This window comes from Neofelis nebulosa, chromosome 8 (genome assembly GCF_028018385.1).
Source record: "Neofelis nebulosa isolate mNeoNeb1 chromosome 8, mNeoNeb1.pri, whole genome shotgun sequence".
Taxonomy (NCBI): Eukaryota; Metazoa; Chordata; class Mammalia; order Carnivora; family Felidae; genus Neofelis; species Neofelis nebulosa.
The window spans coordinates 74,313,102-74,340,497 of NC_080789.1; the positions used below are offsets into that span (position 1 = coordinate 74,313,102).

Below are 27,396 nucleotides of genomic sequence, written 5' to 3' on the forward strand. Positions count from 1 at the left end.
ATCCTGTGTATAACTGTCAGGTAATGGACCCCATAATGCCCTGATGAAGGCTCCTTAGAGCACAAAGAGGAAAAATTAAAGTGTCTGAACAGAACTTATTGATGTCAAATATTGAACAACTGCTAAATTTTTCACCAGTCTGCTAAATATGGAACATCCAAAGAGTTTTGATATATAATTTCTTATTCTTTTTTTAACTTTTTTAATGTTTATTTATTTTTTAGAGAGCGACAGAGCATAAGTGGGGGGGGGGGGGTTGGCAGAGAGAAGGAGACACAGAATCTGAAGCCAGCTCCAGGCTCTGAGCTGTCAGCACAGAGTCCGATGCAAGGCTCAAACTCACGAACCGTGAGATCGTGACCTGAGCCGAAGTTAGATGCTTAACCGACTGAGCTACCCAGGCACCCCAAGAGCTTTGATATATTTCAGCCAGGACCTTTTGCTGAAGTTATTAGAAAGTACCATTAGTGCCTTAACAGCACTCACCTGTGATGATCCTCATTCTTGTTCCACTTTCTCCCACAGAAGTTGTGGCTTCTGAGAGAAGAAAACAGGATAGAGTTGATTGGAAACTATTTAAGGACCACAGAAAGGAGCGTGTAGAGGAGACATCTAATTTGTGGGAGGGCATGTGGAAGATTCCCTGTTGTCTTGTTGCCTCACCTGTAATAGAACTGCCAGGGGCAACAGTTGTACCAGGGGCTACCCCAGTGGTGCCTGAAACACAAAGGTCTGAAGTCATCACAGTGATTCATGTTTATCTCCTGAATACCTGTCTCTAGAAGGAAATCTCGATGTATCTCATATCAAGGGGCCCTTTCACTGCTTCCTGATGAAAGTGAGAATCATATACCTTTCCTGTGACCTATAGCATTAAGAAAGCAATCAAAATAATAATTTTTCCAAGTTGAGGCAACCTCCTCAAACATCCCATGATTTCAAAACAGAGAATAAGGTGGCTTTCTTCCAAGTGTTCACCTGTCATACTCCCAGTTGCTTGGCCTCCCGGTACTGCGGTGGTGCCTACCGTAAGACGAAACAAAAAAAAAATGAATTTCCCAAGGAAAATACTGAGCATCAATACTGTTTCTTTGAATAAGAAAATCTTTATATAGGACAGGCCTATTTAGGAGTTCACATCATTTTCACTTCTTCCCAGGTGTATAATACTCCTCAGCTCCCCCTGACATCTTAATGATATATAAGCCATCACAGGAGAAACCTATCATACGGTTTACATCACCAGCACATCTTTAAAAAATAACCGCTGTGAGGCTAGATGCTGGTGTTAAGAGCTCTTCCATATATTAAATATGTGAAATCTAAGAAAATGCTGAAAAGAAATACAAACTACTCTGTAGGAGAGCACACCTCCCAACAGGTGACTTCAGGGAGAGCCATAATTCACACTAAACCCCAAACTGTAAGCTAATTATTCTAAATGCATCTGGATCCAGTTCCAGAAGTACCACTGCCTTCTGTTAAAGTTGTGGCCTCTGAGGGAAGAAAATGATGAACGATGAGGTCTGAGGATTTGGGATATTAGGGAAAGAATTATGTTGATATTTTTCAGAGCAGGTCTACTAACTATATTATGAGGTTAAATATGGAGATTTATTTCTTATTAACTTACCTGTGTGGGAACTTCCAGATATAATAGTTACCCCAGAGAATTCCTCTGTAAAACCTAAAAGAAGAAAAATAAAGGGGTCAACACAGCATTATCTCCCTGATCAATATGGCGTTGAACCACTGGAAGACCTTTCCTGAGGATCTTTGTTTCTGAAGGAAATGAATCATCAATTACTTCCCACAATTTCTTTTCCTGACCCACCTACTAATCCTTGTTCTACTGGAGTTGCCTTTCCATACATCCCACTGAAAGCAGAAGGAGACCTTATGTCACCCTCCCAGTTTCTCTTCCAGCCCCTGGACTCCCAGGAGTGAGAGGTGACTAAAAGAATCAAAAGGCAGATGATCAATTATTTGAGGTGTTTGGGTAGTCAGATGTTTAAAATAGCACTCCTTAACTCTAATACTCTCATATGATGAGTTTATTTAGTCCATTATACCTGGCTTGGAACTCTGTGAACTTCTACTAGCTCCAAGTGAAATCATGGTGGTACCTATTAAAGCAAATAGAGTGAAGCTTTAAAGTAAGTATACATTTTATCATTACTCTAGTATTTATAGACATCTCTTATGTGCAATATTGTTTTTGGCCCTTGAATGTATCAGTGAGCAGGATATTCAAAGATCCCTCCCTTGATGCAGCTTATATTCTAGCAACTGGAAACCATCAGTGAACAATCAACAGGACAAATAACACAGTGTGACAGATACTAGGAAGTGGTATGGGAAACAGCAAACTATGTAAAAGCTCTGGGGCTTTGGAAGGCAGGGGCTGACCAGCATGTTGCCTTCATCTCTGCTATCCAAAGACTAGCTCTGCAGCACTGGGCATCTGGAAATCCACATGGAGATATCTTGAGGGTATGGAATTTCTAAGCAGGCCCAGGTGTGTGACTCTTGGCATGTTATGTTTCCCAGATGAAATGCAAGGCCCTTTCCCAGGTCAGGTGTTCACTGTAGCCACACAAACAGATTTGATAAAACCCCCAAAGCCTCACACTAAAACAGCTCACTTCCTAGAAGTTCTGTTTGGGTGGTCCCACTTCCTCCTGTGGAATTTGTGGCCTCTGATAGGGAAAAGGAAGGAAAGAAGGAGTAAAGACTAGGGTGTGGGAAAGTACACACTGTGCTGTTGTCAGAATCTATCATCCAATGGCCCAATTTTGCATGTATTTTCAGACTTACCTGTGCTGTAATTTCCAGGTTCCACAGTTTTCTCAGGGACTATACCAGTAGTACCTAAAACAAAAAAAGGGGCAGCAGTCACTCAGTTCAATTGCTTGTCCACTATGGGATTTAAATAGGAATCTAAAGTTTCCATATAGCAGTAAACTATAACCCCGAGACTTTGAATTCCAAGAACTAATTCATATATACCCCGTGTAATATTTCTTTCTACAATAATTTTACTGAGAAAGTTCTCGACTATCATGTCCCTTTCTTTGGGAGGAGAGATAGGAAGTTTCCCTCCACATTACCTATCCATCTGTCGTTAGTTTGACTTCATGATGGTGTACTGAAGGTTCTTGTAAGCTCAGGAGATAAGGAGGCAATGTAATGACTGTCCTGTCCTTTTTTCTGAATTTGCTTAATATAACATATATAAATAGTGTAGATTTTTTTCAGAAGACTGTTTTTTATATCAATTCTTAGCATTTTATTTTTTTAATATGAAATTTATTGTCAAATTGGTTTCCATACAACACCCGGTGCTCATCCCAACAGGTGCCCTCCTCGATACTCATCACCCACCCTGTCCTCCCTCCCACCCCCCATCAGCCCTCAGATTATTCTCCATTTTTAAGAGTCTCTTACGGTTTGGCTCTCTCCCTCTCTAACTTTTCTTTTCCTTTCCCTACCCCATGGTCTTCTGTTAAGTTTCTCAGGATCCACATAAGAGTGAAAACATATGGTATCTGTCTTTCTCTGTATGACTTATTTCACTTAGCATCACACTCTCCAGTTCCATCCACATTGCTACAAATGGCCATATTTCATTCTTTCTCATTGCCAAGTAGTATTCCAATGTGTATAGAAACCACAATTTCTTTATTCATTCATCAGTTGGTGCTCAGAAGACTGTTTTAAGAAGTTATTATGAAGTGCAGGTATTAGATTAGCAGCACTCACCTGTGGCTATTCCAACTCTGGTTGTTTCATTTTCTCCTAGGAAAGTTGTGGCTTCTGATGGAGAGGAGGAAAGAGTTAATTGGAGAATATTTAGGGTCATGGAAAAGATAGCTGGTACTCCTGCAAAGATGAATACCAGAGGAAACATCTAACTTATGGGAGGACATGTGGAAAGTTCCCTACCATCTTGTTGACTCACCTGTGTTAGAATTTCCAGGGACAACAGTTACGCCAGAGGCTACCCTAGTGGTGCCTGAAACAAAGGAACAGCAGTGCTCATGTTTCTTTCCTAAAAACATGCCTCTAAAAGTAACCCAAGTATATCTTCTTTATAGCTAACTGGCTCACTCTCTGGCCCTTCTCTGATGATGAGCCCTATGTATTTTCTTTTCACCATTTTATTACCAAAGCCAGAGTCACAATGTTGTCAACCTAAGATAACTTTTCCAGAATTCTATGTCTCGTCACGCTCACCTGTTTTACTCTCAGTGACTTGACTTGCTGATGCTACAGTGGTACCTGCTGTGGAGTGGCAACAGAAGGTATGAGTGTGCTCAGAACCCCAGACATTGGGAAAATATCTCACTCTTCATTGCTTTCTTGTGAAAAGCAAACATCTATCTATATAGGGCAGACATGTCTCCAGGGTCCATGTAGCTCTTCTCCATTTCTCCACAATAGAAAATTTTCTTACCTTTCCCTCTTCAAATGCTTATAAGGTTTATAATTCCACAGGAAATAATTCTCAGAATAATTAGTACAATCATCCCATCTTCAGGGATTACAGCTAAAATGGTGGACTCTGTTATTAGTAGCTTTTCAGGAAAAAATAGTTCAAAACTGAAAAAGAATTAGTTGGCCAAATGTGCAATATTAATAAGGTAAATATGGACTGCTCCCCAGAAACCCTCTCTCTCTCTAGGCTCTCCTACAAATGCCACAATTAGTGGTAACAAGAAGACAGGAACTGGTCCCTCTCACCTGTTCTGAATCCACCTCCACTGGTGCCAACACTTTCTGTGGAAGTTGTGACCTCTTGAGGGAGGAAATGGAACAGTAAGTTCTGGGTGTTTGGGTGGGTGGAAAGAGATATTTTGTATTATTTAATCACCACAATCCTACAAAAAACTTCATGTCCAGAGTGTCCAAACAGATGGCTTTCTTATTATTTCAACTTTAACCTGTCTTGGGAATGCCTGTTTTAACAGATTTCTCTGGTGGTAGGCACTGAGTGGCTCACTGAGTGATACATGTTGAATGGTCCTTAATCAACAAAGGGAGAATCTAATGGATCAAGTGGATAAGTATTGAAATCAAACACTTCATCAGATAAGGACCCCAAAGGAATTTTATATCAGTGAATGAAATAAGACAAAAAAGCCTGTCTTCAAGGAGCTAACATTTGAACGTATGTACTGAAAGAATGTAAATGAGAGCAATTGAGAAAAAGTGAGATGTTCTAAAGATTAAACTTCTTTTAAAACTGTTAAGTCTAAAAAGAGATACCAGGATGCAATAAAAGCTAAAAATTTTCATGGAAAGGATAGGTGATAAATAACACTAATAAGCTGAGAAAAAAAGCTGCCTTTTTTTAATAAGGGGCATATTTCAGAGTTATTTTCATTTATTTGATTGATTTTGCACATTTGTACATAACTGGTGTAGAATTTAACTATTATGTAAGGGAATCAATATGACTTTGTTATGATTTAAGAAGGCATAAGAATAGAAAAATCAAAAGCCCTATGCTACCAGAATCTAATTTGAAGTTCATGTTTTATTAATCTGATAAAATTGAGATTTCTATTATATTCTCTAGTCTAGTTACTGCAATACCAATTTTTTTCCAAATGCACATTTACAATTTCATATTTTCTCACCTGTTACTGCAAGCTATTTTGACATCACTAAAACTTAAAAACAAACTATATTTATAAATGCACATTTTAAATTTTTCATGAAAAGATTAATTTATATTAGATTATAATTTGGGAAGAATATCACAGTCTCATATATTTTTCAGTGTCCAAATGGAAAACATAAAAATGCTGAAGCCACATCCTACAGAGCATATTTTTGTCATTTTAATGTTGACTTACCTACAATTAATACTGGTGGAATTCTCTTATCTGAGCCTAAAAAAGGAAAGATTAAATTCATGTTTCCATTAAAGAATATACTTGAATTCCATTTTTAAAAATCCCTTTGGCACTTCAACTGCCATCATATATAATTTTTTTATTAAAAAACAGAGGTATGGTATTTTCATACAGGCTGATCTTAGAAATTGAAGTCGGAGTGCGAGATCACTTGGGAGAGAAGCTGCGAAGTGCTCTGTAAGGAATCACCTATGAATTACAAATTATCAAACTGAAAGCAAAACCATTGCCTTTTTCCCAAGTAAAATATTTACACAATGTAATTCTTGTTTGCTGCCATTTAATTAAAGATTAAGGTCTTGAATTTGGAAAATGCAAAAGTACTATTGTCAATAACAATAAAGTACATACTATGTCCAATAGTCACATCCTAGTAGCCATGATATTAATTTATAATATAATTATGGTGTTCAATATATAATTTGAAACATTTCAATTTATTTCCATTTACATAGCCATAGATTGAATAAAGAATAATTATAAATTTAGTCTGAATCAAATTATTGAACTATTTTCTAGTGACTAGTTTGTAAAATAAATTTATACAAGCCATCTTTGTAAAAGTAGTTAGAATAAGTGTAGCATAATACTTTACAAGAAAAAAAGCATAAACAATCTTTTCCTTAAATAATGGACAATTTCATCATGAGCAGCTAGGTTCGGTGAGATAACCTACAAACAGAAATAATGCCTTTCTCAAGTACTATATTACTAGTCCAAAAATTTAAATATTAATGTGCTATCGTCTTTAATACATTTTCATTCATTTATTGTTAAGAAAAAAATTGCCCTATAAGTTGGAATGATTGTAAAAAGAAATGAAGTGATAAAGTTTTTATTTATAAAGCAATAGTATTATAGTTTTTGCCAATGTTTTAGAATTGACAAATGCCACAGTTTGTCATTATATATAAAATTTTAAACCCCTTTTTAGTACTTGCTGCTGTAGCTTGGAAATGGAGAAAATTTAAGCTTTATAAATATTAAAAGCAAGGTCTTATTGATGGATCATCAAAGACCATTTTATATTTGCCTTACAGGAGGATGGACATTGTGGGTAGGAGCACAGTCTTTGGAGTCGGTATAGAATGGATAAAAATATTGGCTCCAATATTTGATTTGCTGTAGAATATGAACAAATTTAGGTCGTATCTTTTTTTTTTTAACGTTTATTTATTTTTGAGACAGAGAGAGACAGAGCATGAACAGGGGAGGGTCAGAGAGAGAGGGAGACACAGAATCTGAAACAGGCTCCAGGCTCTGAGCAGTCAGCACAGAGCCCGACGTGGGGCTTGAACTCACGGACCTCGAGATCGTGACCTGGGCGAAGTCCTACACTTAACCGACTGAGCCACCCAGGCGCCCCTAGGTAGTATCTTTTCTAAGTTCCCCATGAGTAAAATGAGATAACAAAATTTATTCTAATAGTTAAATGAGAGAATATATTTAAGGACACTATAATTATGTAACTGGCATTATTACTAATTATTTTGCCATTTTTAATTAGACAATAAGCATGAAAAGTGTAAAAAAAAAATCTGACATCCCCTGCTTACTTACCAGTAGTGGAACTTTCTGGTGCAGTTGTTGAACCAGGGGCAGCTTCTGTAAAACCTGAAATTAAAATGAAAAGTAATGGGTCGCCTGTGTAACCCAGTCAGTTAAGCAGCTGACTCTTGATTTTGGCTCAGGTCATGATCTCACGATTGGTGAGTTCAAGCTCCTAGTCTGGCTCTGAGCTGACAGCACAGAGTCTGCTTGGGATTCTTTCTCTCCCTCTCTTTGCCCCTCCCCTGCTCATGATCACCTGTGCTCTCTCTCTTTCTCTCTCTCTCTCTCTCAAAAATAAATAAACATTTTAAAAATTAAAAAAAAAACCACCAGAAAGTCATGAGCAGTGTTCTTATTTTATGGGGACACTACCTGGACATTTAACAATGTAACTACTTTGAGTTCAGGTGTTACAGTTCCAGTACCTGGTGTAAACACACCTAACAAAATATAAGGTCCTAAATGCCAGATGACTTGGATCTGATTTTCTGATTTCTACTCAAAATACACTAATATTCATCATTAGATTTATCAGGAAACCTTATTGTGTGTTACAACCTGGGCCAATACCTTCCCTTCCCACTCACCTGATTTTCCAGGTGTGGTTAAACTGGTTATGCTTTCACCTGATTCAGTTTCTCCATATGGTTCTTCAGTTGTACCTGATTAATGAGATAATTGAAAATTATCTTTATGTGTTTCATTTTAGGAAAAACAAACCTACCACTATTTAAGTATATTTAAAATTTAGATGTTAATACTAAACCTAGAATATCTCTTAATCTTTTCTCCAAATATTTGGTGCTTGATCAATATAACAAACTCATTATCATGATGAGTCTAAGCTAACTTGCATTGGAATACCAACAGATACCCGGGTAAGTCTTGACTGCTTGTTTCCCAGCAGTGGTGGTTATAGAGCCTGATGCTCCAGCTGTGCTTCCCCTGTCTGAACCTGTTGTAGCTCCCACTGACACTCTGGTTGCACCTGGTCAAAAATAAAAGCAGGAGGGATAAAAACATAAACTTCTTAAGAAGTCTGTGGACTCACTTCAAAACAATAATGTTCTACAAAGCTCCCATCTTTAGTAAACAAGTTGAGTTCTAAATATTCTAATTCTGACAAATGTATATAGTTCAAAAGTAGAAATCTGAACAAAATTAAAATTGCTTACAATAAATGGTCTATTTTCAGTGAACTTGACTTGCCTTCAGATGTGGTAACCTCATTCCTTAACATCCCAGTGGTTATCCCAGTTGATGATCCACTTGTCCCTGATCCTTCTGGTGATGGTCCAGTTGTCCCTGAAACTTCATATGATGGTCCAGTTGTTCCTGATGCTCCAGATGATGGTTGAGTTGTCCCTAAACCTAAAATAGCTGATCTAGTTGTCCTTGATTCTCCATTTGGTGGTCCAGCTGTCACTGATCCTCCAGCTGGTGATGCAGTTGTCCTGGATCTTGCTGGCATAGCTGTATCTGAAACTAAAACAAGTAGTCTAGTTGCTCCTGCTCCTCTAGATGATATTCCAGTTACTCCTGGTGCTCCAGCTGATGGTCCAGATGTCTCTGAACCTATAACAGATGGGGCAGTTGTACCTGATCCACCAGATGTTGATCCTGTGGTCACTGAACCTTCAGCTGATGGTCCAGTCCTCTGTGATGCTACAGATGGTTCAGTTATCCTTGAATTTACAACAGGTGGTCCAATTGTCTCTGCTCTTTCAGGTAATCTTACAGTTGTCCCTGATCCTTTAGTTGATGGTCTAATTGTCCTTGAATCACTGACTGATGATATAGCTGATCCTAATATTTCAATTGATTCAGTGGTCTGTAATCCTGATGATCCAGTTTTGGCTGATCCTTTGGTCGATGGCCCAGTTGTTCCTGGTTCTATAGCTGGTGGTACAGTTGTCCCTAATCCTTCAGATGATTGTGGAGTTGTCCCTGAACCTAAAATAGATGGTCCTGTTGTTCCTGATCCTCCAAAAGATGGCTGAGTGGTCCCTGCTGCCCCAAATCCTTGTACAGTTGTTCCTGCTTCTTCAATTAATTGTCCAGTTGTCTGTGATTCTCCTATGGATGGTCCAGTAGTCTCTGACCTTACAACAGAGGTTTCAGTTGTTTCTGATAATCCAGAAAATATTCCAATTGTCCTTGATCCTTCAGCTGAAGGTCCACTTGTTCCTAACTCATGTAATGTTCTAGATGTCCCTGTAAATCCTGCTGATGGCAAAGATGTTCCTGATTCTACAACAGATGGTCCAGTTGTCCCAAATCCACCCATTGATTGTCCAGTTGTCTTTGATATACCAACTGATGATATACTTGTTCCTAATAGTTCAGATGGTGGTCCAGTGATGGATATATCTCCAGATGATGATCCACTTGTCCCAATCACTCCATATGATGGTTCAGTTGTGCCTGAACCTATAACGGATGGTCTAGTTACCCTTGATTCTTCAGATGATGGCAGGGTTGTCCCTGAACCAAAACTTGATGATCCTGTCATTCCTGACAATCCACTAGATGGTCTTGAGGTCTCTGATCCTAGGGCTGATTGTACAGTTGTCTTTGATTCTTCAGTTGATTGTTCAGTTGTCCATGATCCTACTATAGATGTTGCAGTAGTCTCTAACATTGCAACAGAGGTTTTGGTTGTTTCTGATACTCCAGCTAATGATCCAGTTGTCCTTGATCTGCTAGCTGATAGTCCTGTGGTCCCTGATCCTCTAGCTGCTGTTTCAGTTGTCCCTGATCCTAAAACTGGTGGTCCAGTTGATTCTGTCAATCCTGGTGCTGATGAAGGTATTCCTAATCCTACAACGGATGGTGCAGTTGTCCCTGATCCTCCAGCAGATGGTTGACTTGTCCTTGATATTCCAACAGAAGATCTAGTTGTTCTGAATACTTCAGTTGATGATCCAGTGGACCCAGATTCCCAGGATGACAGTCCACTTGTGACTGATCCTGTAGCAGATACTCCAGTAGAGCCCGACTTTACCGATAAAGGTCTAGTTGACCTTAATTTTTCAGAAGATGGTAAGGTCGTCCCTGAACCTAAAATAAATTGTCCTGTAGTTTCTGATCCTCCATGGAATAGTCCTGTAGTCCCTGACCCTCCAGATTCTAGACCTGTTGCCCCTGCTTCCTCAGCAGATTGTCCAGTTGTCTGTGTTCCTCCTATGGATGTACTCATAGTTGCTGAACTTACCACAGAGATTTCAGTTGTTTCTGATCTTCGAGAAAATGATTCAGTTGTCCCTGATCCTTTAGCTGATGGTCCAGTTGTTGCTAAACTAGCTGATGGTCCAGGTGTCCCTGCCAATCTTGATGGGAGAGATGTTCCTAATCCTACAGCAGATAGTCCAGTTGTCTCTAACCCACCAGATGATAGTCCAGTTGTCCTAGATATACCAGGTGATGATCTAGTTGTTCCTAATTCTCCAGCTGATGGTCCAATTGTCCCTTTCACTTCAGATGATGGTCCAGTTATACCTGTCACTCCAGATGATGCCCCAGTTGTCCCTGAACCTACAACAGGCAGTCTAGTTGTCCCTGAAACCAAAACAGATTGTCCTGTTGTTTCTGATCCTTCATGGAATTGTCCTGTGGTCCCTGAACCTCCAGCTGTTGGTCCTATTGTCCCAGCTTCTTCAACAGATTTTCCAGTTGTCTGGATTCCTCCTATGTAGGGACCACTAGTACCTGAATTTATAATAGAGACTGATGTTGTTTCTGATCTTCCAGAAAATGATCCAGTTGTCCCTGCTCCTTCAGCTGATGGCCCAGTTTTTCCTAACCCATGTGACGGGCTAGATGTCCCTACCAATCCTACTGATACAGATGTTCCTGACTCTACAACAGATGGTCCTGCTGTCATCCCAGATCCACCCATTGATAATCCAGTTGTTTCTGATATACCAGCTGATGAACTAGTTGTTACTAATTCCTCAGCTGATGGTCCAGTTATTCCTGTCATTCCAGATAATGGTCCAGTTATGCTTTCCACTCTAGATGACGGCACAGTTGTCCCTGAACCTACAACAAATCTTCCAGTTGTTCCTGACCCTCCTCGAAATGGTCCTGCTGTCCTTGCTTCTTTAGCTGACAGCCCAGTTGTCTGGATTCCTCCATTGTAGAGACCACTAGCACCTGAATTTACAGTAGAGGTTGCTGTTGTTTCTGATCTTCCAGTGAATGATCCAGTTGGCTCTGGACCAGACATCCCTGTCAATCCTACTGATGGTACAAATGTTCCTGATTCTACAAAAAATGGTCCTCTTGTCATTCTAGATCCACGTGTTGATGGTCCAGTTGTCTCTGATATACCAGCTGATGATCTGGTTGTTCCTAATACTTTAGATGATGGTCCAGTGGACTCAGATACTCCAGATGACATTCCAGTTGTGGCTGATCCAGTAGCTGATACTCCAGTTGTGCCTGTCTTTACCAACGAAGATCTAGTTGTCCTTATTTCTTTAGAAGATGGTAAGGTAATCCCTGAACCTAAAGTAGATTGTTTTGTTGTTCCTGATCGTCCATGGAATGGTCCTGTGGTCCCTGATTCTCCAGCTGTTAGTTCTGTTGTCCCTGCTTCTTTGGCTGACAGTCCAGTTGTCTGTGATCCTCCTGTAAATGGACCAATAGTCTCTGAACTTACAACAGAGGTGGAAGTTGTTTCTGATATTCCAGAATATACTCCAGTTATTCCTGATCCTTCAGCTGATGATCCAATTGTTGCTAATCCAGGTGATGGACCAGAGGTCCCTGTCAATCCTACTGATGGTACAGATATGCCTGATCCTACAAAAGATGGTCCTGTTGTAACCCCAGATCCACTCATTAATGCCCCAGTGTTCTCCGATATACCAGCTGATGATCTACTTGTTCCCAATTCCGTAGTTGATGATCCAGTTATTCCTGTCACTCCAGATGATGGTACAGTTGTTCCTGAACTGACAACAGATTTTCTTGTTGTTTCTGAACCTAAAACAGAATATACTGTTGTTCCTGATACTCCATGGAACAGTCCTATGGTCCCTGAAGCTCCACCAGCTCGTTCTGTTATACCAGTTTCCTCAGCAGGTGGTCCGGTTGTATGAGATCCTCTTGTGGACAGACCAGTAATCCCTGCACTAACAACAGAGGTTTCAGTTGTTTCTGATAGTCCAGCCAATGACTCAGTTGTCCTCAATATTACAGATGATTGTCCAGTTGTTACGAATGCAGGTGATGGACCATAGGTCCCTGTCAATCCTGTTGATGGTACAGATGTTCCTGATCCAACAACAGACATTACAGTTGTCCCTGAACCTCCAGAAAATAGACGAGTTGTACTTGATATATGGGTTGATGATCTAGTTTTACCAATTACTTCAGATGATGGTTCAGTGGACTCAGATACTCCAGATGACAGTGCAGTTGTGGCTGATCCTGTAGCCAGTACTCCAGTTGTGCTGGACTTTACCAATGAAGGTCTAGTTGTCCTTATTTCTTTAGAAGTTGGTAGAGTTTTCTCTGAACCCAAAACAGGTTGTCTTGTTGTTCCTGATCGTCCATGGAATGGTCCTGTGGTCCCTGATCCCCCAGCTGCTTGCTCTGTTGTCCCTGCCTCTTGGGCTGACAGTCTAGTTGTCTGTGATGCTCCTGTGGATGGACTGGTAGTGCCTGAACTTACAATGGAGGTCACAGTGGTTTCTGATCTTCCAGCCAATGACTCAGTTGTCCTCGACCCTACAGATGATTGTCCAGTTGTTGCTAAACCAGGTGATGGACCAGAGGTACCTGTCAATCCTGCTGATGGGACAGATGTTTCTGATCGTACAACAGATGGTCCAGTTGTCCCTGACCCACCAGGCAATGGTCCTGTTGTACTTGATATACGAGTTGATGATCTAGTTGTTCTGAATACTTCAGATGATGGCTCAGTGGACTCAATTACACTAGGTGAGTGTCCAATTGTGGCTGATCCTGTAGCTGATATTCCAGTGGTGCTGGACTTTAGCAAGGAAGGTTTAGTTCTCCTTATTTCTTCAGATGATGGCCCAGTCGTCCATGAACTTAAAACGGATCGTCCTGTTGTTCCTGAACGTCCATGGAATGGTCCTGTGGTCTCTGATCCCCCAGCTGCTTGTTCTGTTGTCCCTGCCTCTTTGGCTGACAGTCCAGTTGTCTGTGATCCTCCTGTGGATGGACTGGTAGTGCCTGAACTTACAATGGAGGTCGCAGTGGTTTCTGGTCTTTCAGCCAATGATTCAGTTGTCCACGATCCTACAGATGACTGTCCAGTTGTTGCAAACCCAGGTGATGGACCTGAGGACTCTGTCAATCCTGCTGATGGGACAGATGTTCCTGATCCTACAACAGATGGTCCAGTTGTCCATGAACCTCCAGGCAATGTTCCAGTTGTACTTGATTTTTGAGTTGATGATCTAGATGTTCCGAATACTTCAGATGATGGCTCAGGGGACTCAGATATTCCAGATGACTGTCCCGTTGTGGCTGATCCTGTAGCTGATATTCCAGTGGTGCTGGACTTTACCAATGAAGGTCTAGTTGTCCTTAATTCTTCAGATGATGGCCCAGTCGTCCATGAACTTAAAACGGATTCTCCTGTTGTTTCTGAACGTCCTTGGAATGGTCCTGTGGTCCCTGATCCCCCAGCTGCTTGTTCTGTTGTCCCTGCTTCTTTGGCTGACAGTCCAGTTGTCTGTGATCCTCCTGTGGATGGACTGGTAGTGCCTGAACTTACAATGGAGGTCGCAGTGGTTTCTGGTCTTTCAGCCAATGACTCAGGTGTCCTCGTTCCTACAGATGACTGTCCAGTCGTTGCAAACCCAGGTGATGGACCTGAGGACTCTGTCAATCCTGCTGATGGGACAGATGTTCCTGATCCTACAACAGATGGTCCAGTTTTCCCTGACCCACCAGGCAATGGTCCAGTTGTGCTTGATACACGAGTTGATGATCCAGTTGTTCTGGATACTTCAGATGATGGCTCAGGGGACTCAGATATTCCAGATGACTGTCCCGCTGTGGCTGATCCTGTAGCTGATATTCCAGTGGTGCTGGACTTTACCAATGAAGGTATAGTTGTCCTTAATTCTTCAGATGATGGCCCAGTCGTCCATGAACTTAAAACGGATCGTCCTGTGGTTCCTGAACGTCCATGGAATGGTCCTGTAGTCCCTGATATTGCAGCTGCTTGTTCGGTTGTCCCTGCTTCTTTGGCTGACAGTCCAGTTGTCTCTGATCCTCCTGTGGATGGACTGGTAGTGCCTGAACTTACAATGGAGGTCGCAGTGGTTTCTGGTCTTTCAGCCAATGACTCAGGTGTCCTCATTCCTACAGATGACTGTCTAGTCGTTGCAAACCCAGGTGATGGACCTGAGGACTCTGTCAATCCTGCTGATGGGACAGATGTTCCTGGTCCTACAACAGATGGTCCAGTTTTCCCTGACCCACCAGGCAATGGTCCAGTTGTGCTTGATGTACGAGTTGATGATCTAGTTGTTCTGGATACTTCAGATGATGGCTCAGTGGACTCAGATACTCCAGATGACTGTCCAGTTGTGGCTAATCCTGTATCTGATATTCCAGTGGTGCCTGACTTTACCAACAAAGGTCTCGTTGTCCTTATTTCTTTAGAAGTTGGTAAGGTCGTCCCTGAATGTAAAACAGGTTGTCTTGTTGTTCCTGATCGTCCATGGAATGGTCCTGTGGTCCCTGATCCTCCAGCTGCTTGTTCTGTTGTCCCTGCCTCTTTGGCTGACAGTCCAGTTGTCTCTGATCCTCCTGTGGGTGGACTGGTAGTGCCTGAACTTACAATGGAGGTCGCAGTGGTTTCTGATCTTCCAGCCAATGACTCAGTTGACCTCGATCCTACAGATGACTGTCCAGTTGTTTCAAACGCAGGTGATGGACCAGAGGTGCCTGTCAATCCTGCTGATGGGACAGATGTTCCTGGTCCTACAACAGATGGTCCAGAGGTCCCCAAACCTGCAGAAAATCGGCCAGTTGTGCTTGATATACGAGTTAATGATCTAGTTGTTCTGAATACTTCAGATGATGGTTGAGTGGGCTCAGATACTCCAAATGACTGTCCAGTTGTGGCTGATCCTGTGGCCAATACTCCAGTCGTGCCTGACTTTACCAATGAAGGTCTCGTTGTCCTTATTTCTTTAGAAGTTGGTAAGGTCGTCCCTGAATGTAAAACAGGTTGACTTGTTGTTCCTGATCGTCCATGGAATGGTCTTGTGGTCCCTGATCTTCCAGCTGCTTGTTCTGTTGTCCCTGCTTCTTTGGCTAACAGTCCAGTTGTCTGTGATCCTCCTGTAGATGGACTTGTAGTGCCTGAAGTTACAATGGGGGTTGCAGTGGTTTCTGGTCTTCCAGCCAATGACTCAGTTGTCCTTGATCCTACAGACAGTTGTCCAGTTATTGCAAAACCAGGTGATGGACCTGAGGACTCTGTCAATCCTGCTGATGGGACAGATGTTCCTGATCCTACAACAGATGGTCCAGTTGTCCCTGAACCTCCAGAAAATAGGCCAGTTGTGCTTGATGTACGAGTTGATGATCTAGTTGTTCTGAATACTTCAGATGATAGCTCAGTGGACTCAGATATTCCAAATAATGGTCCAGTTGTGGCTGATCCTATTGATGATATTCCACTTGTGCTGGACTTTACCAATGAAGGTCTAGTTGTCCTTAATTCTTCAGATGATGGCCCAGTCGTCCATGAACTTAAAACGGATCGTCCTGTGGTTCCTGAACGTCCATGGAATGGTCCTGTAGTCCCTGATATTGCAGCTGCTTGTTCGGTTGTCCCTGCTTCTTTGGCTGACAGTCCAGTTGTCTCTGATCCTCCTGTGGATGGACTGGTAGTGCCTGAACTTACAATGGAGGTTGCAGTGGTTTCTGGTCTTCCATCCAATGACTCAATTGTCCTCGATCCTACAGATGATTGCCCAGTTGTTGCAAACCCAGGAGATGGACCTGAGGACTCTGTCAATCCTGCTGATGGTACAGATGTTCCTGGTCCTACAACAGATGGTCCAGTTGTCCCAGACCCACCAGAAAATAGGCCAGGTGTGCCTGATTTTTGAGTTGATGATCTAGTTGTTCTGGATACTTCAGATGATGGCTCAATGGACTCAGATAATCCAAATGACTGTCCAGTTGTGGCTGATCCTGTATCTGATATTCCAGTGGTGCCTGACTTTACCAATGAAGGTCTCGTCCTTATATCTTTAGAAGTTGGTAAGGTCGTCTCTGAACCTAAAACAGGTTGTCTTGTTGCTCCAGTTCGTCCATGGAATGGTCCTGTGGTTCCTGCTACTCCAGCTGCTTGATCTGTTGTCCCTGCTTCTTTGGCTGACAGTCCAGTTGTCTGTGATCCTCCTGTGGATGGACTAGTAGTGCCTGAACTTACAATGGAGGTCGCAGTGGTTTCTGGTCTTCCAGCCAATGACTCATTTGTCCTCGATCCTACAGATGACTGTCCAGTTGTTGCGAACCCAGGTGATGGACCAGAGGCCTCTGTCAATCCTGCTGATGGGACAGATGTTCCTGGTCCTACAACAGATGGTCCAATTGTCCCTGAACCTCCAGGCAATGTTCCAGTTGTACTTGATTTTCGAGTTGATGATCTAGTTGTTCTGAATTTGTCAGATAATGGCTCAGTGGACTCAGATACTCCAGATGACAGTGCAGTTGTGGCTGATTCTGTGGCCAATACTCCAGTTGTGCCTGACTTTACCAACGAAGGTCTCGTCCTTATTTCTTTAGAAGTTGGTAAGGTCGTCTCTGAATGTAAAAAAGGTTGTCTTGTTGTTTCTGATCGTTCATGGAATGGTCCTGTGGTACCTGATCTTCCAGCTGCTTGTTCTGTTGCCCCTGCCTCTTTGGCTGACAATCCAGTTGTCTGTGATCCTCCTGTGGATGGACTGGTAGTGCCTGAACTTACAATGGAGGTCGCAGTGGTTTCTGGTCTTTCAGCCAATGACTCAGGTGTCCTCGTTCCTACAGATGACTGTCCAGTCGTTGCAAACCCAGGTGATGGACCTGAGGACTCTGTCAATCCTGCTGATGGGGCAGATGTTCCTGATCCTACAACAGATGGTCCAGTTTTCCCTGACCCACCAGGCAATGGTCTAGTTGTGCTTGAAGTACGAGTTGATGATCTAGTTGTTCTGGATACTTCAGATGATGGCTCAGTGGACTCAGATACTCCAAATGACTGTCCAGTTGTGGCTGATCCTGTAGCTGATATTCCAGTGGTGCTGGACTTTACCAACGAAGGTCTCGTTGTCCTTATTTCTTCAGATGATGGCCCAGTCGTCCATGAACTTAAAATGGATTCTCCTGTTGTTCCTGAACGTCCTTGGAATGGTCCTGTGGTCCCTGATCCTCCAGATGCTTGTTCTGTTGTCCCTGCTTCTTTGGCTGACAGTCCAGTTGTCTCTGATCCTCCTGTGGGTGGACTGGTAGTGCCTGAACTTACAATGGAGGTCGCAGTGGTTTCTGGTCTTTCAGCCAATGACTCAGGTGTCCTCGTTCCTACAGATGACTGTCCAGTCGTTGCAAACCCAGGTGATGGACCTGAGGACTCTGTCAATCCTGCTGATGGGACAGATGTTCCTGATCCTACAACAGATGGTCCAGTTTTCCCTGACCCACCAGGCAATGGTCCAGTTGTGCTTGATACACGAGTTGATGATCTAGTTGTTCTGGATACTTCAGATGATGGCTCAGGGGACTCAGATACTCCAAATGACTGTCCCGTTGTGGCTGATCCTGTAGCTGATATTCCAGTGGTGCTGGACTTTACCAATGAAGGTATAGTTGTCCTTAATTCTTCAGATGATGGCCCAGTCGTCCATGAACTTAAAACGGATCGTCCTGTTGTTCCTGAACGTCCATGGAATGGTCCTGTGGTCCCCGATCCCCCAGCTGCTTGTTCTGTTGTCCCTGCTTCTTTGGCTGACAGTCCAGTTGTCTCTGATCCTCCTGTGGATGGACTGGTAGTGCCTGAACTTACAATGGAGGTCGCAGTGGTTTCTGGTCTTTCAGCCAATGACTCAGGTGTCCTCGTTCCTACAGATGACTGTCCAGTCGTTGCAAACCCAGGCGATGGACCTGAGGACTCTGTCAATCCTGCTGATGGGACAGATGTTCCTGGTCCTACAACAGATGGTCCAGTTTTCCCTGACCCACCAGGCAATGGTCCAGTTGTGCTTGATGTACGAGTTGATGATCTAGTTGTTCTGGATACTTCAGATGATGGCTCAGGGAACTCAGATATTCCAGATGACTGTCCCGCTGTGGCTGATCCTGTAGCTGATATTCCAGTGGTGCCTGACTTTACCAACAAAGGTCTCGTTGTCCTTATTTCTTCAGATGATGGCCCATTCGTCCATGAACTTAAAACGGATTCTCCTGTTGTTTCTGAACGTCCTTGGAATGGTCCTGTGGTCCCCGATCCTCCAGCTGCTTGTTCTGTTGTCCCTGCTTCTTTGGCTGACAGTCCAGTTGTCTCTGATCCTCCTGTGGGTGGACTGGTAGTGCCTGAACTTACAATGGAGGTCGCAGTGGTTTCTGGTCTTTCAGCCAATGACTCAGGTGTCCTCGTTCCTACAGATGACTGTCCAGTCGTTGCAAACCCAGGTGATGGACCTAAGGACTCTGTCAATCCTGCTGATGGGACAGATGTTCCTGGTCCTACAACAGATGGTCCAGTTTTCCCTGACCCACCAGGCAATGGTCCAGTTGTGCTTGATGTACGAGTTGATGATCTAGTTGTTCTGGATACTTCAGATGATGGCTCAGGGAACTCAGATATTCCAGATGACTGTCCCGCTGTGGCTGATCCTGTAGCTGATATTCCAGTGGTGCTGGACTTTACCAATGAAGGTATAGTTGTCCTTAATTCTTCAGATGATGGCCCAGTCGTCCATGAACTTAAAACGGATCGTCCTGTGGTTCCTGAACGTCCATGGAATGGTCCTGTGGTCCCCGATCCCCCAGCTGCTTGTTCTGTTGTCCCTGCTTCTTTGGCTGACAGTCCAGTTGTCTCTGATCCTCCTGTGGATGGACTGGTAGTGCCTGAACTTACAATGGAGGTCGCAGTGGTTTCTGGTCTTCCATCCAATGACTCAATTGTCCTCGATCCTACAGATGACTGTCCAGTTGTTGCAAACCCAGATGACTGACCAGAGGTCCCTGTCAATCCTGCTGATGGGACAGATGTTCCTGGTCCTACAACAAATGGTCCAGTTTTCCCTGACCCACCGGACAATAGTCTAGTTGTGCTTGATATACCAGCTGATGATCCAGTTGTTCCTAATTCTCCAGCTGGTGGTTCAATTTTCCCTGTCACTCTAGTAGATTGTCCAGGTATACCCATCACTCCAGGTGATATTCCACTTGTTCCTGAACTTACAACTGATGGTCTAGTTGTCTCTGAACCTAAAACAGATTGTTCTGTTGTTCCTGGTACTCCAGGGAATGGTTCTGTGGTCCCTGATCCCTCAGATGTTGGTCCTATAGTCCTTGTCTCTTCAGGTGATAGTACAGTTGTATGGATTCCTCCTATGTAGGGACCACTAGTTCCTGAACTTACAATAGCAGTTGCCGTTCTTCCTGAATTTCCCGCAAATGATCCAGTTGTTTCTGCTCCTTCAGCTGATGGCCCAGTTGTTACTAACCCAGGTGATGGGCCAGATATCTTTGTCCAACCTACTGATGGTACAGATGTTTCTGACCCTACAACAGATGGTCCTTCTGTCATCCCAGATCTACCCGTTGATAGTCTAGTTGTTTCTGATATACCAGCTGGTGATCTAGTTGTCCCTAATACCTCAGCTGATGGTTCAGTGGTGTCTGAATCTCCAGATGATGATCTCATGGTCTCTGTGTGTCCAGGTAATGGTCTGGTTGTCTCTGAACCTAAAACAGATGGTCTAGTGGTCCCTGATTCTTCAGATAATGGGTGAATTGTCCTTGAAACAAAAACAGATGACACTGATGTTCCTGATCCTCCAATGAATTGCCCTGTCGTCCCTGATCCTCTAGCTTCTTGCCCAGTTGTTCCTGCATCTTTAGTTGACCATCCCATTGTCTGTGATCCTCTTACAGGTGTTTCAGTAATCCCTAATGTTATAACAAAGGTTTTTGTTGTTTCTGATCCTTCAGCTAATGTTCCAGTTTCTCCTGATGCTCCCGCTGACAGTGTTGTGGTCCCTGATCCTCTAGCTGCTGTTCCAGTTGTCTCTGGTCCCCCAATTGATGATCCAGTTGACCCTGTCAATCTTGTAGATGATGTAGATTTTACTAATCCTGCAATAGGTGCTGTAGTTGTTTGTGATACTTTTGTTGATGGTCCAGTTGTTCCTAACCCAAATGATGATCCAGATGTCCCTGTTAATCCTACTGATGTTACTGATGTTCCTGATTCTGTTCCTGAACGTCCAGTTATCCCTGACCTTCCAGTTGATGGTCCAATTGTCCTTGACATACCAGATGATGATCTAGTTGTTCCTAATTCTCCAGATGATGGTCCAATTGTCCTTTTCACTCCAGATGATGCTCTGGTTGTCCCTGAACCTACAAAAAATAGTCTACTTGAAGGTATAGTTGTTCCTGGACCTACAACAGATGGTCTGGTTGTCCCTGAACCTAAAAGAGATTGTCCTGTTTTTCCTGATCCTCCATGGAATGGTCCTGTGGTCCCTGAACCTCCAGCTGTTGGTCCTGTTGTCCCAGCTTCTTCAGCAGATTGTCCAGTCATCTGTGATTTTACTGTGTAGGGACCAGCAGTCCCTGAAATTACAACAGGGGTTACTGTTGTTCCTGAATTCCCAGCAAATGATCCAGTTGTCCCTGCTCCTTTAGCTGATGGCCCAGTTATTCCTAACCCATGTGATAAGTCAGATGTCCCAGTCAATCCTACCGATGATACAGCTGTTCCTGATTCTACAAAAAATGGTCCTGTTGCCATCCCAGATCCAACTGTTGATGGTCCAGTTGTCTCTGATATACCAGCTGATGATCTTGTTGTTCCTAATGCTTCAGATGATGGTTCAGTGGACTCAGACACTCCAGATGACAGTCCACTTGTGGCTGATCCTGGAGTCAATACTGCAGTTGTACCTGACTTTACCAATGAAGGTCTAGTTGTCCTTATTTCTTTAGAAGTTGGTAAGGTCATCCCTGAACTTAAAACAGATTGTCTTGTTGTTCTTGATCGTCCATGGAATGGTCCTGTGGTCCCTGATATTGCAGCTGCTTGTTCTGTTGTCCCTGCTTCTTTGGCTGACAGTCCAGTTGTCTGTGATCCTCCTGTGGATGGACTGGTAGTGCCTGAACTTACAATGGAGGTTGCAGTGGTTTCTGGTCTTCCAGCCAATGACTCAGTTGTCCTCGATCCTACAGATGATTGTCCAGTTGTTGCAAACCAAGGTGATAGACCAGAGGTCCCTGTCAATCCTGCTGATGGTACAGATGTTCCTGATCCTACAACAGATGGTCCAGTTGTCCCTGACCCACCAGACAATAGTCCAGTTGTGCTTGATATACCAGATGCTGATTTAGTTGTTCCTAATACTTCAGCTGTTGGTCCTGTAGTATCTGAATCTCGAGATGATGATTTAGTTGTTCTTGTCACTCCAGATGATGTTCCAATTGTCCCTGAACCTAAAACAGATGTAGTTGTTCCTAATCCTTCAGATGTTTGAGTTGTCCCTAAACCCAGAACAGGTGTTTCTGTTTTTTCTGATTCTTCAGTGGATGGTCCTGTAGTCCCTGATCCTCCAGCTGCTAGTCCACTTGTCTGGGCTTCTTCACCTGATTGTTCAGTTGTCTGTGATCCTCCTATGGATGGTCCAGTATTTCCTGACTTTAGAACAGAGCTTTCAGTTGTTTGTGATACTCCAGCAAGTAATGTAGTTGTCCCTGATCCTTCAGCTGATGGTCCAGGTGTTGTTAACCCAAGTGATGGTTCAGTTGCTCCTGTCAATCCTTCTGATGGTACAGATGTTCTTGAATCTACAACAGATGGTTCAGTTGTCTCTGATCCTTTAACTGATGATCTTGTTGTTGCTGATCCTCCCAGTGATGGTCCTGTTTTCCCTGTCACTACAGATGACAATACAGTTGTCCCTGATCCTTCAGCTGATATTCTAGTTGTCCCTGATCTTCCCTCAGATGGCCCAGTTGTTCCACCTCCTTCAACATAGTGTCCAGTTGTTCCTATAAAAATAAATAGTAAAAATACAATTTTGTTTATAAGATATATCGTGGGATTATTGTTGTTGTTGTTAAACTAGGAGCTTTCTCCACTATAGCTTTCAAGGCATCTTCATGGGCACCACCAGATTTCATACCTTTTATTCTACAGTGTAACTTCTTCCTGTTTATTCATCTAGCAGTACTTTACTGGGTATCTTGTGTGGTATTGTATAAGTTCTCAGAAACATATAAATATTACTCATTTTACCATTGGAACTACCCTATGGCATATATAGTACTACTTTCCCTTTTTATAGAGTAGAAACTAAAGCAAATATAGTTGAAATAGCTTTTCAAAAATGATGTAGCTAGTAATTAGAGAGTTCTCAGTTTCATGAAGCATTCCTAGTTGAATGGGGGAGACATACAGACACATAAATTAAGTTATATACAAACAAACAAATCCACACACAAGAAAAGTGTCAAAGCACTAACATAAAGTGAGGTAATACTGACCAACTGGGATTCTTTTTAGACTGCTTGGATAACAGACCTCTCTGAAAAAATGTCTTTTATTTTGAGATATGACAAAAACGCAGAAAACTATGTGAAACTCTAGGGAAATAGAACTCAGGCAGTGGGAACAGCTAGGGCAAAAGCCATAAGGCTGAAATGAACTATTTGTGCTAGAGAAGCAAAAGTAGAAGGTGAATGTATTTGGAAAATTGGAAGTTACAGGGAGGACATGCCAACAACTTAGCATCACCCAGAATACTCTGATATGAGACCCTTATATCAAGAATTCCACTAAGGGAACAGATGAGGTTGGAAACCTTGGATTTGTTGAGACATGGATCTACACAGTAGTGTGTGTGTATGGTGCCTATTTACATCAAAGCTTCATTACTTGGGCTAGCAGCAAATAACCTACTGCCTACCATATCTTCAATCCTTCTGGAAGGTTCTCTTTCATAGAACCTGTTGTTTTATTTTGTTAATAAAAGTAAAGCCTCTTAATCCTTTACCAGATTGGGAACTCTTATTCATCATTTCACATATTCACCGGATATCCACCAGATATTTATTAAGTCAGGCACTAAGCTAGGCACTGGGAATGCAAATGTAAACTAGCATAGGCAAGGTAACAAGACCTTTCTCTAGTTTTGATAGTAATTCACCATTGTACTAGACAGTGGCTGTCTAGTAATGGAAAATGACTGGATGAAGATTCAATCATCTAGGCCCTGTTTTAGCCTCCAAACATATTCACCTATGACTAAAGTAAACACATTGATTTTTTAATTTATAAAATGTGAATAATCACTAATATATTGTCAATTGCACTAGGTGGTTATATGATTCGAGTAAGTGAATATATGTGAAAACACTTTGTCCATCTTATACTTAGTATAATTTTATGTGATTATCATTTTTATTTTTTGCTAAAACAGGTTAAGATGACTTACAAATAATGTTATACAATAGTAAATGACTAGCTCATATCTTTATTTCATTTAATAAGTTGTATTCAATATATCCAGTAAAAAACAAAGTATAAAAACAGTTTTATTTTACCAATTAAATTTTTAAGCACTTTTTTTTCCTATTTCATGAGAAATATTTACCAGTCCCCTTTCTTTCTCTCTTTCTTTTTTTTCTCCTCTCTGGTCCGTATCTTTGATCCTTTGGAACGAGTTAAATATTATGAAACACAAACATTGTTTAGTAAGGTGTGGCTATACCCACTGCATATTGCATACTCTCATTGTATATTTTCCTGTAAGGTGAGTTTTGAGCAAATGAGGTATGTAGAGTCATGTCCTATTTGCAAATTCTAGAAAAGAAGAATTTTTTAAACCAAAGTGTGGAGATTTTAAGTAGCAAACTATTTGCTGAATGTTTAGACAATTCAGAAGGCAATGTTACTGAATATTCTTAGGAAAGGGAAAGCTGTTCATCAAGGTTCTAGATCATTTTTCTATTCAATAATGAACTTATAAAGAAATATATTAATATTTTAAATCATGACTTTTTTAATACTAAAGAACCATGACATTTTTCTAATACTAAAGATAGCGGGTTTTTGAAAATAGATTGCAAAAAGAAAAATTCTAACTTGAACATCCCTGTTGATGGCTGAGAATCATTTAATATCCAGAAGCCTATTATTCAACAAAGAAAAGAATTTATTGAACTCTTAAATATTTCTGTTATGGGAAAATCATATTATCAAGCAATGAAATGCAAAAACACTATTATTTAGTACTTTTATATTTATATTTGTTTGTTGTATAAGTGATTTTTTGTAGAGCCACTCAAACCTTAGATGAAGAAATGTAACTAACTGGATGAGGAAACATCCCTAACTCAAAAACAACATTTAAGGACCAAATATGAGATGAAATGTTAGATGGTTACTATTACATTTTTAATTAACTCAGTTATAGTTGTATCCGGTAACATTCCAGTGATTTCTGCATTGGCCATGCATTCCAGTGACATCTGCATTGGCCACATCAGATTCAAAATGCTGCATTAGTCTTGTTTAGTAACGGGGAACACCTGAACTGTCAGATCACTGTCACACTGTCATGTGTTGTTCTGAAAACCCAACAGTGCACAAATACTGAACAACAAAAAATGTAATGGCAATCTTTCTAAGTGATTCACATAATATTTGAATTGTAGTGCGCCAATTTTTAAGCAGGAAGGATTTCCAACTAAAATAAACATTCTACTGACTGGTCTTTTATAAACAAGTTTTTCTACATTGACAGATTTTTGTGACTTTTTGTATTTAGCTAATCTCACCTAGTTTATCTGAAGAGCTTGTAGTACCACTGCGGGGTGACCCAGGTTTATTTTCATCTCTACTAGTTGTAATACCGGATGTTCCAGTTGTACCTGCTATAAAGGAAAAATGGATTGGGTTCATTCCCAGAATATCTTAAGCTATGAGATCACCAAATCTGACTTAAATGAACTTCCAACAAAAGATTACCAAAATATTTGTTTTTCTTTTTAAAAAAAATGTTTTAAACATTTATTTATTTTTGAGACAGAGAAAGAGCATGAACAGGGGAGGGGCAGAGAGAGAGGGAGACACAGAATCCGAAACAGGCTCCAGGCTCTGAGCTGTCAGCACAGAGCCCGATGCGAGGCTCGAACTCATGGACCGTGAGACTATGACCTGGGCCAAAGTCGGACACTTAACTGACCGAGCCACCCAGGTGCCCCTCTGTTTTTCTAGATCAATGATATTACCCTGTATACATTTTCAAAGACGTGCTTTGACATACATTTATTTATTTTTTCACTGGATTCTCATCACAATCCCACTCAATAAATTACATTCCCATTTTTTACTGATAAGAAAACTGAAGTTACAGATGTTAAGTGATTCATTCACTTAATTGCATGAATTGCATGATACTAGTTCTAGGAAAAGTATTGACATTTGAATACTGCTCAGGCAGGCTGTTTATTCGGGATTTTTTTTCTTCCCATCTGAAATGGTTATTGAAAATTTATCAAATGTATTTTTAGCCTGTATGTAGTTTTTTTATTTCTCTTAGCTCTATTAGTATGAACCATAAATATATATAATTTTTTGAGAGAGAGAGAGAGAGCAGGGGAGGGACAGAGAGAGAGAGAGAGAGAATCCCAAGCAGGCTCCGCACTGTCAGCACAGAGCCTAACGTGGGGCTTGAGCTCAGGGGCTCAAACACATGAACAGTGAGATCATGGCCTGAGCCAAAATCAAGAATTGAATTTTTAACCAAGTGAGCCACCCAGGTGGCCTTAGTATGAACTATATCTAGCGGACTTCCTAATTTTGAAAAAAATTTCACCAAAACTTAATAGAAACTATTTTTAAACATTATTTTAGTGTGCTTTTGGATTCCAATTTCAGCCATTTGTCATTTGCTATGCACTCTTAAATTGCTCCCTTTTTTTTTTTTTTTTGCTTCTTTATTTTTATTTTGATAGGTTCTATTTTCACAGTAACACTTTTATATAATCCCATGAGCACACTCCCAATTTTCTTTCAGGTAGTATCTATTGTTTCTCAACAAATAATAATAATTATTATATACTTATTATTATGTAATTATTATTATTAATATAAGTATTATTATTTCTTCTTCCCTTCTCTTCTTCTTCTGTGCTTTCCACTTTAGATACCATTTTCTTTCTTAATATTCATTGTTTTTACTTCTTTAATAAATGTGAACTTATCTGGCTCATGGACTTTAAATAATTTGACTACTATCTAATCAATAAGACTATCTCATCTTCCTTCTTATTCCTATCTATCTATTTATTAATATGATATTTTTAGCTGGTTAAATATGTGACATTTATGTATTTTTATTCAGCCTTTCTTTCAACTTTTGTTCTAATTTTAGAGCTATAGTTAAAAATAGTGCCCTCTATAGGGGCACCTGGGTGGCTCAGTTGGTTAAGCAACTGGCTCTTGGTTTCAGCTCATGATCTCATGGTTTGTGAGTTTGAGCCCTGTGTCGGGTTCCTGGCTCTGTGCTGACAGTGAGGAGCTTGCTTGGAATTCTCTTTCTCCCTCTCTTTCTCTCTCATTCTCTCTCTCTCTCTCTCCCCCTCCCCCATGAGTATTCTCTCTCTCTCTTTCAAAATAAGTAAACTTTACAATTCTTTTTTTTTTTTTTTTTAACTT

The 27,396-nt window shown here is 41.4% G+C and overlaps 1 protein-coding gene across 1 annotated transcript in view; it reads right to left on the reverse strand.

Annotated features, from left to right (window-relative positions):
* Positions 1-27,396, reverse strand: part of MUC19 (mucin 19, oligomeric) — a 108,571-nt gene that overhangs the window by 24,437 nt on the left and 56,738 nt on the right. The window contains exons 41-55 of the mRNA XM_058682238.1: positions 25,515-25,610; positions 8,647-22,724; positions 8,347-8,464; positions 8,060-8,134; positions 7,482-7,535; positions 5,862-5,897; positions 4,744-4,797; positions 3,962-4,015; positions 3,763-3,816; positions 2,818-2,871; positions 2,073-2,126; positions 1,634-1,687; positions 979-1,023; positions 664-717; positions 487-537 (exon numbers count right to left, since the gene is read on the reverse strand). Coding sequence (XP_058538221.1) covers positions 487-537; positions 664-717; positions 979-1,023; positions 1,634-1,687; positions 2,073-2,126; positions 2,818-2,871; positions 3,763-3,816; positions 3,962-4,015; positions 4,744-4,797; positions 5,862-5,897; positions 7,482-7,535; positions 8,060-8,134; positions 8,347-8,464; positions 8,647-22,724; positions 25,515-25,610 — 14,931 coding nt within the window. The remainder of the gene's footprint in view (positions 1-486; positions 538-663; positions 718-978; positions 1,024-1,633; positions 1,688-2,072; positions 2,127-2,817; positions 2,872-3,762; positions 3,817-3,961; positions 4,016-4,743; positions 4,798-5,861; positions 5,898-7,481; positions 7,536-8,059; positions 8,135-8,346; positions 8,465-8,646; positions 22,725-25,514; positions 25,611-27,396) is intronic.